The 17975-nt window shown below is 41.8% G+C and overlaps 2 protein-coding genes and 1 non-coding gene across 13 annotated transcripts in view; 1 reads left to right on the top strand and 2 right to left on the bottom strand.

Moving 5' to 3' along the window:
• DLAT (dihydrolipoamide S-acetyltransferase) overlaps window positions 1–10238 on the bottom strand; it is a 41518-nt gene extending 31280 nt beyond the window's left edge. Inside the window, exons 1-5 of one of the 6 annotated variants that reach the window (XM_021926536.2) lie at window positions 8731–10233; window positions 8188–8289; window positions 7510–7634; window positions 7204–7357; window positions 2299–2425 (exon numbers count right to left, since the gene is read on the bottom strand). In XM_021926536.2, the coding sequence (XP_021782228.1) occupies window positions 2299–2425; window positions 7204–7357; window positions 7510–7634; window positions 8188–8289; window positions 8731–9009 (787 nt within the window). In that variant the 5' untranslated portion in view covers window positions 9010–10233. Of the gene's footprint in view, window positions 1–2298; window positions 2426–7203; window positions 7358–7509; window positions 7635–8187; window positions 8290–8730 lie in introns of all 6 variants that reach the window. The other 5 variants (XM_021926535.2, XM_031652965.1, XM_031652964.1 and 2 more) reach the window with 5 other exon arrangements.
• Window positions 3241–3344, top strand: LOC116269851. The gene has a single exon (XR_004177669.1). It is a non-coding gene; the product is annotated as a U6 spliceosomal RNA (small nuclear RNA).
• Window positions 10239–12330: 2092 nt separating the features above from the next.
• DIXDC1 (DIX domain containing 1) overlaps window positions 12331–17975 on the bottom strand; it is a 98238-nt gene continuing 92593 nt past the window's right edge. For 3 of the 6 annotated variants that reach the window (XM_031652970.1, XM_009187259.4, XM_009187261.4), the window contains 2 exons: window positions 17031–17139; window positions 14052–15968 (listed from right to left, as the gene is read on the bottom strand). In XM_031652970.1, the coding sequence (XP_031508830.1) occupies window positions 15888–15968; window positions 17031–17139 (190 nt within the window). In that variant the 3' untranslated portion in view covers window positions 14052–15887. Of the gene's footprint in view, window positions 15969–17030; window positions 17140–17975 lie in introns of all 6 variants that reach the window. The other 3 variants (XM_003910692.5, XM_009187262.4, XM_009187258.3) reach the window with 2 other exon arrangements.

Raw genomic sequence — 17975 nt, forward strand, 5'->3', positions numbered from 1 at the left:
CTGTTATCCCAGCACTTTAGGAGGCCGAGGTGGGTGGATCATCTAAGGTCGGAGTTCAAGACCAGGCTGGCCAACATGGTGAAACCCCATCTCTGCTAAAAATACAAAAAATTAGCCAGGCATGATGGCAGGCGCCTGTAATCCCAGCTACTTGGGCAGCTGAGGCAGGAGAATTGCTTGAACCCGGGAGGCAGAGAATGCAGTGAGCCAAGATCATGCCATTGCACTCCATCCTGCATCCCGGGCGACAGAGCAAGATTGTCTCAAAAAAAAAAAAAAAAAAAAGGCTGGGAGCAGTGGTGGCTCACGTCTGTAATCCCAGGACTTTGGGAGGCCAAGGCAGGCATATCACGAGGTCAGAAGTTCAAGACCAGCCTGGCCAACATAGTGAAACCCCATTTCTACTAAAAATACAAAAATTAGCCAGGCATGGTGGCACGCACCTGTAGTCCCAGCTACTCGGGAGGCTCAGGCAGGAGAATCGCTTGAACCCGGGAGGCAGAGGTTGTGATAGGCTGAGATTGCACCACTGCACTCCAGCCTGGACAACAGAGTGAGACTCCATCTCAAAAATAAATAAAATGTTTAAAATGAAAAGGATCCTGGGCCACAACAGACTTCAAAGTTCAACCAAGGTAACACTTCTCTAGTGACCAGTCTCTACAGTGACACTGGTATTCAAGTTAAATGGTGAAGCAGAACTATTGTTTCCAAAGTTTCTGTGTTTTTAAGAAATAGAATCCTTTCTTCAAATAAAATTTATGGGGAAGCACAAAATACAAAAAGATAAAAAAGAACTGCTCTACTGGAAGTAAGGGAGGGAGGCAGGGCATTATAAGGTCTTGCTCTTTAATTTCCCCTTTGCCCCAAGGTGCCTTCAAGGAATGATGGGATTTGAAGAACACAATCTGAAAACAACCACAACAGAGGATGCCCAGTACCTCCCATTACATCTTTGGGAAAGGCTTTCCTTTAGTGGTGATTATGAAGCAGAGTGTCCGGGTGCGGTGGCTTATGCCTATAATCTCAGCAGTGTGGGAGGCCGAGGCAGGCAGATCACCTGAGGTCAAAGAGCTCGAGACCAGCCTGGCCAACATGGTGAAACCCCATTTCTACTAAAAATGCAAAAAATTAGCTGGGTGTTATGGTGCATGCCTGTAGTCCCAGCTACTTGGGAGGCTGAGGCAGGAGAATTGCTTGAACCCAGGAGGCAGAGCTTGCAGTGAGCCAGGATCGCACCACTGCACCCAAGCCTGGGTAACAGAGCAAAACCCTGAGCAAAACTCTGTCTCCATTAAAAAAAAAAAAAAAAAAAAAAAAAAAAGGTGCATAGAGAAAAAATTCATAATACCTACAAATATCCATTTTAAAAAATCATAAATATATGACCGTCTATATGGGTTTTATTTTTTAGTCTAAAATTGAATTAAGAAGGAGATATATGGACATATGACATCTCTGAATATATATATATATATATATAAAAAAACACATGTACATTCTATCAGTCATTCTCAAACTACGAAAACAATCTCAACCCTGGTTTCAGTTTTCCCTCAAAGTCATCTTAAATTCTTTCCTATTATCCTGCCATGGAAGTGATTTTCTCCTGTTTCTTCTTGCATTCCCTTGCCTAGTTTAGACTGCAGCAGTTCTGATATAGCTTCTTAGTAACATAATAAGGCCAGGAAGCAAACTTGGGCCTAAAAATAATCTGTGAATTGACAGATTTATTGCCTTTAATTCAATGAGTGCAGGATGGAACTGACAAATCTGACTAAACATTATTTTTGTTATAAATTATTCTCAGCCAGGAACATGGGCTCACGCTTGGAGTCCCAGCACTTAGGGAGGCCAAGGCAGGAGGATCACTTCAGCCAGGAGTTCAAAAACACCCTGGGCAACAAAGTGAGACCCCATCTCTACAAAAAATTTTAAAAATCAACTGGGTGTGGTGGTTCAGGCCTGTAGTCCTAGCTACTCAGGAGGTTAAAGGAGGAGGATCGTTTGGGTATAAGCCCAGGAGTTCGAGGCTATAGTGAACTATGATCTTGCCCCTCACTCCAGCCTGGGCAACAGATTAAGACCCTGTCTCAAAAATAAGCAAATAAACAAATAAATAAAAACTTAAGAATAAATATAACTAAATAGAAATAAAATATTCTGTCCCAGAAAATGAATCCTAAGAATTAAAAAGTTTTCATATTATCTCACTCACTCATTATAGGAAAGAATGGCAATCCTCTTCCTCATTGGGAAACTCAGTGCCTCAACCATTAAGAGCTGAAGAAATCTCACCTATAGTGGCTTTGTCAGTCTCTATCTCTGCCAGTAAATCTCCTTCACTTAGCTTCTCACCCACTTTTTTTTCCCATCTCTGAACTGTGCCCATGGTCATGGTGGGAGAGAGGGCAGGAAGAAGTACCTGTAGAAACATACACATATTATTGCTTAATACCAGGACGACTTCTACATAACAACAGTCTGGCAGGGTTATATAGTTTTCATAGAATGATGGTGACTGTGATAATCCAAATACTCATCACGGCAAAAGCTTCGCACCTCAATAGCTTCCCACCAGGTAAATCATCCTTCAAATCTCATACTCTGACCCATACTCTTATACACTCACCCATACTCTGACACACACTCCAAGTTAAATGCAACAAGCAGATGGGAAAGATTTCTTTCAGACAGTCAAAATTAATTCCTTAATATCTAAGTATGGAGCATCTTTTCATCTACTTTTATTTTTATATTTATTTTTATTTTGAGACAGAGTTTCACTCTGTCACCCAGGCTGGAGTGCAATGGCACAATCTCGGCTCACTGCAACCTCCACCTCCTGGATTCAAGTGATTCTCCTGCCTCAGCCTCCCAAGTAGCTGGGATTACAGGCAGGTGCCACCATGCCCACTAACTTTTGTATTTTTGTAGAGATGGGGTTTTACCACGTTGGCCAGGCTGGTCTCGGAACACTTGTCCTCAAGTAATCTGCCTGCCCTGGCCTTCCAAAGTGCTGGGATTATAGGCGTGAGCCACCGCACCCAGACTTCATTTTTTTTTTTAACCAAGAAAATTTTCATTTTCACAAAATGACCTTGGTCCAATCCATTCTGTTAAAATTTTACTGCGCTCTCTACTTAGCATCTACTTATTTTTTACCCACAGGAAACTGCATTTGTCCCAATCTTCCCAGATATCTTTCCAAGATAAAAACGTAATATTAAGAACTGTTCTGTGCTCGCTTCAGCAACACATATACTAAACTTGGAACGATACAAAGATTAGCATGGCTCCTGTGCAAGGACAACAAACAAATTCATGAAGCATTCCATATTAAAAACAAACAACAACAACAAAAAACTGTTCTTTGGTGACAACAGCTAATAACAATATACTGTATTCTTGTAAATTCCTACAATCTTGTAGATTTTTAAGTGTCCTAAAAGATAAGTCCGTAAAGCAATGCATATATAAATTAGCTCAATTTAGCCATTCCACAATATATACATATTTCAGAACTTGTTGTATATAATATATATACATAGAATTCTTACATAGAATTTTATTTGATAATTTTTTTTTTTTTTGAGACAGAGTCTTACTCTGTTGCCCAGCCTGGAGTGCAGTGGCGCAATGATCATTTTAAAAAATAAAAGAGGAGGCCAGGCACAGTTGCTCACATCTGTAATCCCAGCACTTTGGGAGGCCAAGAATCACTTGGGAGGGGCAGATCACTTGAGGCCAGGAGTTCAAGATCAGCCTGGCCAACGTGGCGAAACCCCACCTCTACTAAAAATACCAAAATTAGCTGGGCGTGGTAACACCTGCCTGTAGTCCCAGCTACTGAGGAGGCTGGGGCATGAGAATCGCAGAGGTAGAAGTGAGCCGAGATCGTGCCACGACACTCCAGCCATGGTGACAGAGCAAGACTGTGTCAAAAAAAAAAAAAACAAACAGGAAAGACCAGGCATGATGGCTCATGCCTACAATCTCAGCGTTTTGGTAGGCTGATGCAGGAGGATCACTTGAGCCCAGGAGTCCACGACCAGTCTGAGCAACATGGTGTAACCTCGTCTATATAAAAAAAAAAAAAAATTAGCTGGGCACGGTGGCATGCGCCTGTAGTCACAGCTTCTTGCGAGGCTGAGGTGGGAGGATGGCTTGAGCCCAGGTCAAGGCTGCAGTGAGCTAAGATTGCACCACTGCGCTCCAGCCTGGGTGAAGAGTGAGATCCTGTCTCAAAAAATAAAACAGCCAGGCGTGGTGGTGTGTGCCTGTATTCCCAGCTACTCGGGAGGCTGAGGCAGGAGAATCGCTTGAACCCAGGAGGCAGAGGTTGCAGTGAGCCAAAATCGCACCACTGCACTCCAGCCTAGGTGATGGACTGAGACCCTGTTTCAAAAAAATAAATAAATAAAAATAAAAAACCAGGGGGAAAAAAAGCCCTGTTTTTATAATAGCCATTTCCACCCCAATAAAATCCAAACACCAGAATGCCTATCTAAATTTAAAATTGCTTTACTATTTATATGGCTTGTGTGTCCACTGAATTTGGATTCATTTGCTATCCTCTTTGTCTTCTGTATCTGATTAGCAACAGGATTATGCGGAGGGGAAAATAATTTCAATTGAAGATGTTTCCAGAGAGGGGAAAAAATTAAGACAAGCCTTAGAAAAAAAATTGTAAGTGCCTTTTTTGTTCAGAATTTGCCATCTTCATCTGCTTCTTAAGAAACAGTGAAGTCAGCCGGGCGCGGTGGCTCAAGCCTGTAATCCCAGCACTTTGGGAGGCCGAGACGGGCGGATCACAAGGTCAGGAGATCGAGACCATCCTGGCTAACACGGTGAAACCCCGTCTCTACTAAAAAATACAAAAAACCAGCCGGGCGCAGTGGCGGGCGCCTGTAGTCCCAGCTACTCGGGAGGCTGAGGCAGGAGAATGGCGTGAACCCGGGAGGCGGAGCTTGCAGTGAGCCGAGATCGCGCCACTGCACTCCAGCCTGGGCGACAGGCTCAAAAAAAAAAAAAAAAAAAAAAAGAAACAGTGAAGTTAATAATCTCTATACAGGATCTTAAAGAACAGTATCAGAGATTCAGAATTCAATTCAGTATCTTAAAGAATAATTAAGGTAAAACCCTAGCACATGCACACAAAGCTACAGGCACAAAGTAGAGGAAAATTAAGTCAGTCTTGTATCATGAGAGAGAATCTGCCGAACAGCATGTAATACATATGTGAACTGAACACCAGGCAAAAATCCTAAATGATTGTTACTAACAAACCACAGAGTAGAACGTTATTTCCAAAGAAGAAAATGATTCCTATACAAAAATTTCTACAAATAAACTAGATTCAGGAGAAATGCTAGTCAGAATTATTTAGAAAAGGATGGCTGGATTTTTATCCACTTGTAACATCTAAAGCACACAAATATACAGAAGATAACCCTAATACCTAATAAATTGACTTAGTTTCTTAGAAACTGATTTAGTTAGCACAATCAACAGTGATTACATTCACTGCCTTCAACTTTGTTGCAACGCTATTACATGTGTATCTTACACTTAATTTTTATCAGTTTTCTCATTTATTAATACTACTGGATTACTTCACCTACTCTTGGAAAATAGATCACCACATGTCAAAAGAACACCAATTGGGGACTTTCATTCAACAGACAGCACTTGACACCTATGATACAGCTTGGATGTTTGTCCCCTCCAAATCTCATGCTGAAATACGATCCCCGACTTCTGCTTCCCGGTCGGAGCCACGGTGGTGGCAAATTCAAGCCCTGCTAACCCCATGGTGTTCTTTGATGTCAGCAATGGCAGTCAGGAAGTTGGCCGCACAAAGATCAAGCTCTTTGCAGAGTTGTGCCTAAGATGGCCGAGAACTTTGCGCAGTTCTACACTAGAGAATTCAGAAAAGATGGGGTTCCAATAGGATACAAAGGAAGCACTTTCCACAGGGTCATAAAGGATTTCATGACTCAGGGTGGAGATTTTGTTACTGGAGATGGTATTGGAGTCGCCAGTAATTACGTGGAGCCATTTGCAGACAAAAATTTTAAACTTAAGACACTCATCTCCAGGCCTGCTTTCAATGGCAAACAGTGGTTCCAGTACAAACGGCTGTCAGTTCTTTATCACCTGCTCTAAGTGCGACTGGCTGGATGGGAAGCATATAATGTTTGGAAAACTCATCGATGGACTTCTAGTGATGAGAAAGATTGAGAATGTTCCCACAGGCCCTAACAATAAGCCCAAGCTACCTGTGGTGATCTCAAAAGTGCGAGGAGATGTAGTCCAGACCAAAACTGAATTAGGCCTTCCCTTCTTCTTGGTGGTGTTCTTCAGTAAGATAATCTGGACTGGTCCCTGTGTTTGCTTCCCTACCTGCTGCTGCCCCATTTGATCAAGAGACCCTGGAAGTATCGGAAATTCAGAATCCAAGATTGTGTAAATAAAGTTTTTTTCTACGTGGAAAAAAAAATATGATCCCCAGTGTTAGAGATGGGGTCTGGTGGGAGGTGTCTGGGTGTTGGAGGAGGATCCCTCATGAATGGCTTGGTGCATGCCCCATGGTAATGAGTTAAGGGGAAATCTGATTACTATGAAGAGCCTGGTACCCACTCCCCTCTGTCTCTTGCACCCTCTCTCATTATGTGACACACCACCCTTCCCCTTTCCCTTCCCCCTTCCACCATGATTGTAAGCTTCCTGAGGCCACAAGAGAAACAGATGCTGGCGCCGTGCTTCTTGTACAGCCTGCAGAACCATGAGCCAAATAAACCTTTTTTTCTTTACAAATTACCCAGCCCTAGGTATTTCTTTATGCCAGAGTAAAACAGACTAACACAGCCTACTACAAACTCTAATTATACAGGGAATAGATGTTAGTAAAAATCATCCTCAAAATCTGTAACGTAATGTTCTTGAATGAAAAGTGCTACGAATTACCCTGTGTACTACACTGAGGCTGAGAAAGGTTACAGGAACTGTTCAAGTTCTTATAACTGGAAAGAACAACCAGGAAGAAAAGTTGTCAATCTTCATGTTTAAATTTCTATATACTCCCAAATGACAATACCTAACTAACCACATTTAAAGTCAGTTTCCAAGATGTAGTAGCCATCTATGAAAAAAAGTAAGTAATAAATCACCTAGAGCAAACACTCAAAGGCCGAGCCTCACCTGCATGTGAGGGGGATATGAGCTACCAGGAGCCTGAGCAGAAGGTATAGGTGGCGAAGCAGTGGCAGCAGGAGTTGGTGCTGGGGCCGCCTGTGGGGTAGGTGCTGGCGAGGAATCCAATGTATAATTTTTAAAAGCCTCAATATCTTCAGGCCTAAGGAAGAGAAAGAATGCATAAATATAATGGGCAGATTCAACTTTCACAAAAGTAGTCTTAAAAAATAGTCTTTAACTCCTAATTCTCAATTCTGGGTAAAATACTCCACCAAGCAATGAAGTTCCATAAATTATGAGTGCACTACTCACTTGCCAACTGTGATACAGATGATCGCTCCAATGGGAACATCCCTGGTACCTTCAGCAACAAGTATCTTTGCCATATAACACTCCTCCAGGCTCTCAAATCCAACAGTGGCTTTATCAGTTTCAACCTTTTAACACAAAAAGCAGCAGCTCAGGTTTATACTGTCGGTATGTAGTTTATTAGCTTGTGTCTAGAATTTTTTTTTTTTCTTGAGACAGAGAGTCTCACTCTGTCGCCAAGGCTGCAGTGCAGTGGTGCAATCTCGGCTCACTGCAACCTCCCCGTCCCACGTTCAAGCGATTCTCCTGCCTCAGTCTACCGAGTAGCTAGGATTACAGGCAGAGGCCGCCATGCCCAGCAGATTTTTGTATTTTTAGCAGAGACGGGGTTTCACCATGTTGGCCAGCTTGGCCTCTGTGTCTAGAATGATACAGTTCATGTGACGATAAGGCCACTACGACAGATTTGAAAGAAGAAATTACTTTAGAAACGCCTTGGCTAAGTATCAGTTTGGCCAGCTGCTGACAACTTATCCAACCAATCTTGTCTAACATCAAGTTGTGAAAAACACTTCAGTTTCTTAAACAAAGGGGTAACTACACATCCAGAAAGTCAATGTTCAGTCAATTCGGCAAAGCCAGTCTCTTCGAACTCATCTCCATCATTTTAAAACAACTTACTTCTGCAATTAGGTCACCTTCGTTGATTTTGTCCCCCTCTTTTTTTTCCCAACGGGCTATGGTGCCTGCCTGCATTGTGGGGGAAAGAGAAGGCAATGGAACCTGGAAGAGAAAAAGAAGAAACATTAAATTTTTAAAGGGCTACCTAACTCTCAGTCTGGCTTAAGATTTCATTCAATTCAATTTCATGCAAAGTGTATCCAGTTCCATTACACACTGGGAACTAGGGATACCAAGGCAGTTCCTGCCCATGAGAAGTTAGTAATTTCCAGTGACAGGCTTTCTCCTCCACAGTCCTACGGGTCTCACAAAGCATGAACCTCGGCAGATAATTGCATACAGCCCCAGTCTTGAAGTTCCCCTTTCAACGGAATAGATCATGAGAGGGAAGCTAAGGAGCCAAAGCTGACTACTGGACAAAGGACGAAAGCAGATACTGGGAATGGTTGGAGGATCAATGAGGCCTCTCAAGGAGGATCCTGCAGGCATCCAGTCAGCTCTGAAGGACAACGGGGATCCGAGAAGGGCGGGTCTAGGGCTCACCTTCTGATGCGGGGGAAGACTGTAACAGCGGCGGCCGGGCGACCCCAAAAGCTGCAGCAGTAGGCGGTTCCGCGGCGTGGCCCCAGAGCTGGGGGTCCAGCCGCACAGTGCCCGGACCCCTCCATACCCTGTAGTCGCGCTGTTGCGACGAGCCGGAGCCGGGCCAAATCGCGAGGACACTCGTGGAGTTCCGGGTACCTCCTGCAAGGCCGTCCACCGAGCCTCGAGTCCCGCCCATGGGGCTACATTCTGGGCCCGTCGCGCACAGACGCGCCACATAGTGCCACCAACCCCCACACCCCAACACCAACGCCGTCTCCGGAGTGACCTCTCCAACAGCAGCGCGGCTTTGCCGTCAGCCACGCCGCACAGCCGCACGTTGTCGTAAAATGGTTCCCGCAGGTTTACTCCACCCGCTCCCCAGGCCAGAAATGCGCGGCACGCAGGCTTTTCCTCTCCTGAGCGGGGACGAGGGGCACTCACGCGGCAGGGGCGTTCCAGAGGGGCCTGTGCGGGCGCAAGTTGGGGACAAATAACAGACGGAAAGGGGTGGAAAGTGGTAGGGTCCTAGGGGAGGCATCCGAAAGGGTAAGACGGGGCCTAAGACATGGGAAGGGCACGACTGAGAGGGAGGGGCCTAAAAAGGCACCGAGACGAGGGTTAATTGCGGCCGAGTGGCCTGAGAGTCTGGGCCGAGGGGCGTGGCCAAGCTTTCTGAAAAAGCTGGAAGTGAGCCTGGGAACTGGCTAGGGCAGTGGGAGCCTCAGGCCAAAGGGCGGGGGTCTTGAAGCGCTGGGGTGGTGAAGGAGCCGGGAACCGCCCGCGAGGAAATCGAGGGGTCCAGCGTGGTGACCTCTGCTTCTGCGCATCCGAAGGGGGAAGGACTGGGCCCCGCCCCGCGCAGGCTGTACTGGTTGCAAAGATTTCATTTCAGGTTTGTAGCCCAAGTGGAAAGTGGAGTGAACAGGTGTTCCATCCAGCCAGGTGGTACGAAAGGCAGCCCAGACGAAGAAACATTCCCGCATTCCTGTATACTGTAGCAAGATTAAGCATATTCCCTGTATAAAGATACAGGTTTACAAAACAGGTTTGTGTTACCCCCTAACACCATAGAATTCTTTTAAGTAACCAAAAGCTTCGTTATGTTTCAAATGTTTGCTACCAAAACTTAACTGTAAGCTGTTGAAGGCAGGAAGAGTGTCTGCGTGGTTCTTCCATGTAGCCCCAGAGCTTAGTATCCACTAAATAGCAGGGGCTGATTGTGTCTTTGGAATCAATGAACAAAAAGTCACCTAGACGTTTTGTTAGGTACGCTTCTCTTGTAAAGTTGTCTTTTAATTAGGAAACATATCGTTTCTGAACTGAAGGTGACATTAAATAAGGAGGAAGCATATGCTGTGTATCACCGCCTCCCCAGTGTACAGATGGTTAGAGAACACCAAGAACACAAGAAGAAGTTGGAGGAAAAAATTGTTTAAAACAAGATTTTAGCCAGGAGCGGTGGTGCATGCCTGTAGTCCCAGCAATACTTGAGAGGCTGAGGTTGGGGAATCACTTGAGCCCAAGAGTTTGAGACTGGCCTGGGCAGCATAGTGAGACAACCATCTCTAAAAAAAAAAATTAAAAAAAAAAAAAATCCTAATCTTGCTAACAATTAATTTGGAAAAGTAAAACAGATTGGATATACTGTTTCATGCCTACTTAAATTGGAATGTTTAAGCAGGTACAGTTGCCTATCAGAATAGTATGTAAGCAATATAATTGAGAAATATAAAATTTCCAGATTAAATGAAAAGGCTTATTTGAAATAATATGAAGAGGAGGGCAATTCTATTGTTACAATTATGTACAACTTATGAATTAACAATTGGAAGAAGCAATGGAAGAATAATTGTAATTAGTGAAAGGACTTATAAATTTTTACTATTATTTGGGGATGGAGTCTCACTGTCACCCAGGCTGGAGTGCAGTGGCATGATCCCGACTCACTGCAACCTCCACCTCCCAGGTTCAAGTGATTCTCCTGCCTCAGCCTCCCGAGTGCTGGGATTACAGGTACGTGCCACCATGCCCAGCTAATTTTGTATTTTTAGTAGATAGAGGGTTTCACCATGTTAGTAAGGCTGGTCTCAAACTCCGACTTCAGGTAATCCGCCCACCTCAGCCTCCCAAAGTGCTGAGATTACAGGGGTGAGCCACAAGCCCGTCCAGGACTTACAAATTATTATAAAAATGTTTTTGAGTTGGCTAAAATATCTTGCTGCTTTTGCTGCATTTGAACTTAGTAACTGTTCATGCGTCCATGTGAAGAGATCACCAAACAGGCTTTGTGTGAGCAACAAGGCTGTCTACTTCACCTGGGTGCAGGTGGGCTGAGTCCGAAAAAGGAGTCAGCAAGGGTGATGGGATTATCATGAGTTCTTACAGGTTTTGGGATAGGCGGTGGAGTTAAGAGCAATGTTTGGGGGCAGGGGGTGAAGCTCACCAAGTGCATTCTCAAGGGTGGGGAGAATTACAAAGAAACTTCCTAAGGGTGGGGGAGATTACAAAGTACATCTCAGTTAGGGTGGGGCAGAAACAAATCACAATGGTGGAATGTCATCAGTTAAGCTATTTTCACTTCTGTGGATCTTCAGTTGCTTCAGGCCATCTGGATGTATACGTGCAGGTCGCTGGGGATATGATGGCTTAGCTTGGGCTCAGAGGCCTGACAATAACTGGATCTAAATTAGCCTTTGTTATAAAGTATGAGGTGATCTGCAGGATCTGCTGTGCACTTAGGTATGCTTGCTTAAACCCTGTTTTGCATTTTTCACAGAATAGTGAGTTTGTGCCCTGAATATAGTTTTGACTTAAGTGTAGCTAAATTATAGGAATGTATAGCTCAAACAGTCCAGAGATGGCAAGCTTACACCAGAGGTGGGCTAGGAATGTTTAGGTTTGTCAGATCAGTCCTGAGAGAACAAGCTTGAATTCTACTAAACAGATTGGATAAAGGAAATTATGGAAAAGGAGACTCAAGACTCAAAGGTTTGAAGTAGAGAGACTTAGAATGGTGGTATCACTGATACTGAGAAAGAGAAATTAGTTGGTAGTGAAAGATTTTGAGTTATGTACATATTTAATTTTAACATAATGGGATAGCAAATTAATAGTTGAAAATACATAATTGGAAGTCGAAGGCACTCAGGGATAAAGAATTTAATATAGCAAACATTTAAGTTGAAGTGGTAAGAGGCATTTAACAGGCAGCTTTCAAATGATTTGGGAATTCTGGTCATTTTAAATACACATTTCTGAAAGAGTTCTTAATGTTTGCATACATGACTTTTGTCATAGAGTTTATACTCTTGGGTTCTTATTTGTTTGCATGTTTACATATAATTTCAAAATAATTGCTAAATAAATTGTCCTTGAAATAGCCTATGTACTTACACAGAAATACTAATTGTAAAATATCTGTAGCAATAAAGTAATCCTTATCTCCACTCCACATAGTGAGTAAACATGCTGCCAGGGAGATCACTTGAGGAAATTTGTTTTCACTAAATGTAAATGGCTTTATTGATTAATCTCATCAATAAACACAAGTGAAAATCATTAATGATATTTAGTTTGCAAACTCCATTTTATTCATAGTTCGTGGTTTTTTAAATTAGTTCACAAATCTGGTACATACTGGCAGTTAAAACTGGTTATCACTTTCATAATCAGAAGCCTCTGGTGTAACGAAGTCTTCATGAAAACATATTGTAAAACAGGGAGAATACACAGTAATAATCTCTTTGAAAGCAATGGCTGCAAACATCCATGTTTCTAAGAAAATATAACTTTACATATATATGTATTTTAAGCAAGCTATACCTCTTACGTAAATTCAGACAGAATGAGTGTGCAATCATAATGCTTATTTTATGGAAACAGTGAAAATAATTTTAATTATGACCTAAATGCTTTTAAGTAATTACAGTCCTCTTGGATTGGATATAGAGTATAAAGATATTTTCCCTAATTTGCAACCATCCTGGTCAAAAAGAGCTGAAAAGTTGGTCAGTAGAATTGCCATAACCAAGTAAGTTTAAAACAAATTCTTCAAATTTAAAAATATAAAAATTGTAAAGTGTCCCAATCTCCCCAGCTAATTTAGGGAACTGAGCAAGAAGAGAACATTCTTCAGTTTTTAAATGACTTTTTTTTTTTTTTTTTTTTTGGAGATGGGGTCCTGCTCTGTAGCCTAGGCTAGAGTGCAGTGGCATGATTAGCTCACTGCAAACTCAAACTCCTGTGCTCAAGCAATCTTCCCACCTCAACCTCCTGAGTAGCTGCGACTACAGGTATGTGCCACCATCCCCAGCTACTTTTGTAATAAAATTTCTTGGTAGAGATGGAGTCTTGCTATGTTGCCCAGGTTGGTCTTGAACTCCTGGGCTCAAGCAGTCTTCCTGCATCGGCCTCCCAAAGTGCTGGGATTACAGGCATGAGCCACCACACTCAGCCTTAAGTGAAGATTTTTTAAGGAATTGAGCATTCAACTAAACTCGTTTTTGTGAGATGGTCATTTTGTTTTAACCTAACATGGTTTAGAGATTATTTTATGAACTCTTAAGCATTCTGGTTCCTCAGTTTTCTCAAAGAAATAGAACTTTAGCAAGTAGCAAGACAAGATACCCCACCAATGCCACCAGGGCACAATACTATGAGTAAGTCAGGAGGCCTCCTAGAATGCAGCCAAATAGGAAATTCCAGACAGAATCAGTCTTGCATACTTCTGCTCAGAAGGCTCCTCTCGCTTTGGAAACTGGAATGAAAATCACCAACAGGATCCTCATTTTACACAGGAGTTATGAGAGGTACATCCTCTAGCAGAGATGCTTGGTCATGTACCTGTGGTATATGAGATTACCTAGCTAAAGGGGAAAAAAATGATGTCAATGTTCTCCCATGAACTCAACTTTAGCTTGTTATGGAGGAACTGAGGCCATGCAGCTCCTTTTCCAAAAGACAGAGATAAAAGCCAAATAAGGTAGAAGACTTTGGAAATTTTCTCTGAAAAGTTAAAATTCCACGTAACAGTAAGACTGTTTGCTGAGAGAAAACTGACAAGTAAAAATTGGTTTAAGAGACATTCAAGACAAACTGTATTGGAAATACAATAATGAATTTTGGCCTGATAGCCCTCATGCTGTCTTATAGCAAAACACTAAAATTCATGCAACAGAGAAACTGGTGACATGAGGACTTTTTCTCCAGACTTCCTGGGGAAAAACTGAGAGAATATACTATTTTCTTCTGTTTGCTTTCGAAATGAATTCTTTCTTTTGGCTGACTTTCCCAAACTTTCCCAATCGTTTCTGATGAAAAATTCTTCAATAGGAAAAGACCAGGTAAATTTACATGAAAGACATCAAGTGTCTTTTGAGCTCCTTCTCTCTGCCAGAGGAGCAATCAACTGGATTACACAAAACTACCTTCACAACTAAAACAGGTAGAGTTGGAACAGGAATTAGTTGTCATTAGTATACTCGTAATAAAATAAAGCTTGTTCTGAAACCACAAGGGGTGGTAAGAAGAGACTGTATAAAAGCTACTGGGTTCTCTAGAAAATGGATACAGTATACAGAATGTGAGAAGATAGAGAACTCACACTCCAGTTATAAAAATAGACATGGTTCTCAGACAAAAAGCAAATGAGTACAAAAGAATTCTCCAAACATGAACTATTTTTAAGAGACACATCTATATAAAACAACAAGATGTCATCTCAGAGCTCTAAAGAGTAGTTTGTTGAGTGAGCCAGGGAGTGAAAAGGGGAGATGAATTGGAGACAGACAGGTCAAGAACCCAGAAGGGATGTGTCCTACTCTTTTGTTTGGCAGTGTACATTGGAGGTCACAGGCAGACAGACTGCTTTTGGTAATACATAATATAAATAATAATGGCTGATTGGTTGATGGTGCTTGATGGATGAATGAGAAAACCCAGGTTATCAAATAATCTCTGCAGTTGAACTGTTAGCTTCTTCACTTGACAATGTTGCACATGAGAAATGATTCTAGGTTTTTTTTACCCAGAATGATCCCTGCCATTCACAACTCATGCTCCACGCCCCATGGTTTCTATTGTGCCCTAAAGGATCAGCCTAGACTAAATACATAAATAGAAAATAACTGGCCTTGAAATGAGGAGGGGCAGACAAGTACTTCATGCTCAGTACTTATAAATCACAAAGAAATGCTGAAATTAATGGTCTGTGTCCTTTTACTACAAAGGAGATGCCATGAGTTAAAGTCATGAAACAAAGAAAGTCAAAAAGATATGGGTAGCAGCACCTTTCCATACCCGCCTGGATTTTCAAGGAGCTTTTCACTCCTTAGGCCTTTCAAACACAAAGTTCATCAGTTTGAAGAAAAAGAAATGGCTCTAAAGTTAAAGAGTCCCCAGAGAAAACTAACAGTACATAATAGGCCCTATGTGGGCAAAAGGACAAGCTGCAGAACCAGTTAAGACAGAAGAGGCAGCCCAAGGTCTTACTAAATTACAGTTTTAGCATAGTGTAGCACAATATGGGCAGCCCTTTTTCCATCCAAGCAACAATTCAGCACCATCCATGTCCGGTTCAAAAGATTACTGAAGACTGGGCTTTCATCTTTGGTACCACCTCATTGAGTTATTCTTGGTTTGCAGTAGGTTCAAAGAAACAGAAAAGCTGGTACCTTTGCCTTGTCTGTGAGTACAAACGCTGGGACTCTGATTGCTGCAACCATTGAGGCCAATTAAAATAATACTGTAACACACAGGAGTGATGCATCCAATTCCTAGTTTCCAGATAATAGCAGCCATGCCCCTATAGAGGCGGGATCATCCATCCCCATCGTTTAAGGCCTTCGGTTTGTTGTCCTCAGAGTAGAATAGTACACTGTGTTCCCACGGACAAGGAACTCCAGATGAACCCATGGTCTACATTTGGACAGAATTTTAAGTACCAGATATGCCAGGCACAGAAATAGGACTGACCTGTGGCCATCATACTTGGAGAAGCTTCTGTTTTGGCATACAAACTAGAAACTTCTTAGCGTATTCTGGTTTTAGTTCCCTTTCCTGAGTGAAGCAGCCAGGGAGTGACCAGGTTCCATAAGCCCTCAATCTGATACTTGGCATTAATTCTCTCCATGGTCTTCTTCCACCCAAGCTACAATTTTCCCTTCCCATCCAGGGATGGCATCATCATCATGGAAAATCTAGAGGAAAAAAAAAAAGCCACAAGGAAAAACAGGGAATCTCACTCACTAAACAATTGCTGCTAATAAAAATAAGACCTTGAACATATAGAAGAAAGCCTTGAGTTAAGAGTCTATGTCCTTTTGGTCTTGTCCCTAGAACTGCAACTGATATTTCATTTTTTTCTTAGATCCAGACCTATGAAATGGTTTTTAAAAATCCCTAATACTACTTTGCTCATAGAGATTTGTAAGAATTAATAAATTACCAATCACAAAGTACTTTGGGCTTCTTAGAGAAAAGTAGTAGTGTAAGTATTTTAAAAATGAGAAAGTAGAAAATTTAGGTACCAGGCAATATAAAGAAAGGGTGGGGAAAAAAGACTCAACATATTTCTCAGATGGCAGTTATTTTCATTAATTCATTCAACTCATTTCCTAAGCCACTAATAAAACAGGGTTATTAAAACATTTCACTGAGGAAATGTTTACAAAATAAAATTTTACTTTTTCTATAATAACTTTTTTCATTCTGTAACTGCAGTGAATCCACTTGTAATACTATATAACCCAGAACTGTATTCCCCCCAAAAAGTCTGTCTTTGACAAATGGATTAGAAAGAGACGCGTAGGCTAAGAAAATACTTACTCAAGGACTTGGGCATAAGCATACATAACTCCCTAGAAGTTCCTTGATTTCATTATGAGGAATACACAGTTCCACATATCCATGCCTGTTTATTTTGCTCTACATAGGAAGCAAGAAGTTTTCTAAGATTTGGCTACAGGTGGAAAATTATTTATTGTCTTAGGTTCTTTATTTTCCCTAACAAAATAATTTAAAATAAAAATTATATCCAAGTTCTTAGTCAAATGATGAAGTCCTACAACTAAAGAACCTATCAACATCTTGGACTATTCTATGACCACTTGTCTAGGGTAATCAGACCATGGTCTGAGGCTCTGGCAAATTCCTCCGACCTGGTCAGGGAACTCATGTACTTCTGGACACCAGTGCTTGAACAGGAGGCTTCAGGGTTCAGAAAGAAACAATACCATACAGACTCCCCAGAGATTCTTTACCTCCTCTTTGACAGTGCCAAACTCAGGATCCAGTGCTTTGAAGTGATACCGGTGATTGCCTTCCCGATCAATAGCTGCTTTAAAATCCTTTAGCGTCACCTCCTCCAACCTGCAACACAAAGAGACAGCACTAACATACACTGTTGATCAATAGCTGGAAAGATAAGATGTTAACTTTAAACCCAGCCCCCTGCCAAAGTCAATAAGCAGAAATAGCCCCTCATTAGGTCACTGCCCCTGATAACCCAGATGACTAAAACAGCAGAGGCTGGAGAACCTGTCATCACTAGGGAATGAAAACAGTATTAAATATGGGGTGATGTGAGAATTTAAAATTGACTTATTGCTTCAAGAGCCAAATCACTTTTCTCTGGAAATAAGACATAAAGTCCCTGAAATCAAATTTGTTGAATAACCATAAACATATCAAAGTTCTCTTGATTTTCTTCTTTGCTACAATATCCCAATTCTCTAGGATGGTAGAATCAAATCAAGTATCACCATCTTTATCCCTTTATCTTTAGGAAGCTGGCATCTAACCCAGACCAAATAAGCAGACTGTCTAGGTAAGGAAAATCCTATAACCTCTCTCAATAGTTGGTTGCAGAGTTTAAATATTTTTATTTCAAAACTATTTCCCTTAAAAGGAAGCACATTAACTTTTTGGAAGGTTTTCAACATAATTTCTCAATAGGGATTAGTTGCAGTCATTGAATAGTAACAAAGATCAATTAGTCATAGTCCTGGAGTGAGTGTCAGGCTGCAATCCATTGTATCAGCAGGAGCTATTTTGAACACTTAAAAAAAAAAAAATTTTTTTTTCCAAATGCAGAGCAATATTTGCATAGTTATCAGGATTGGAAGTGCTATTGTTGTACCTGTACCTAGTAGTAGATCATGACTTGTCTTTTATAATACCACTGAATAGTGGCAAAGCTGAAACTA

This window comes from Papio anubis, chromosome 12 (genome assembly GCF_008728515.1).
Source record: "Papio anubis isolate 15944 chromosome 12, Panubis1.0, whole genome shotgun sequence".
Taxonomy (NCBI): domain Eukaryota; kingdom Metazoa; phylum Chordata; class Mammalia; order Primates; family Cercopithecidae; genus Papio; species Papio anubis.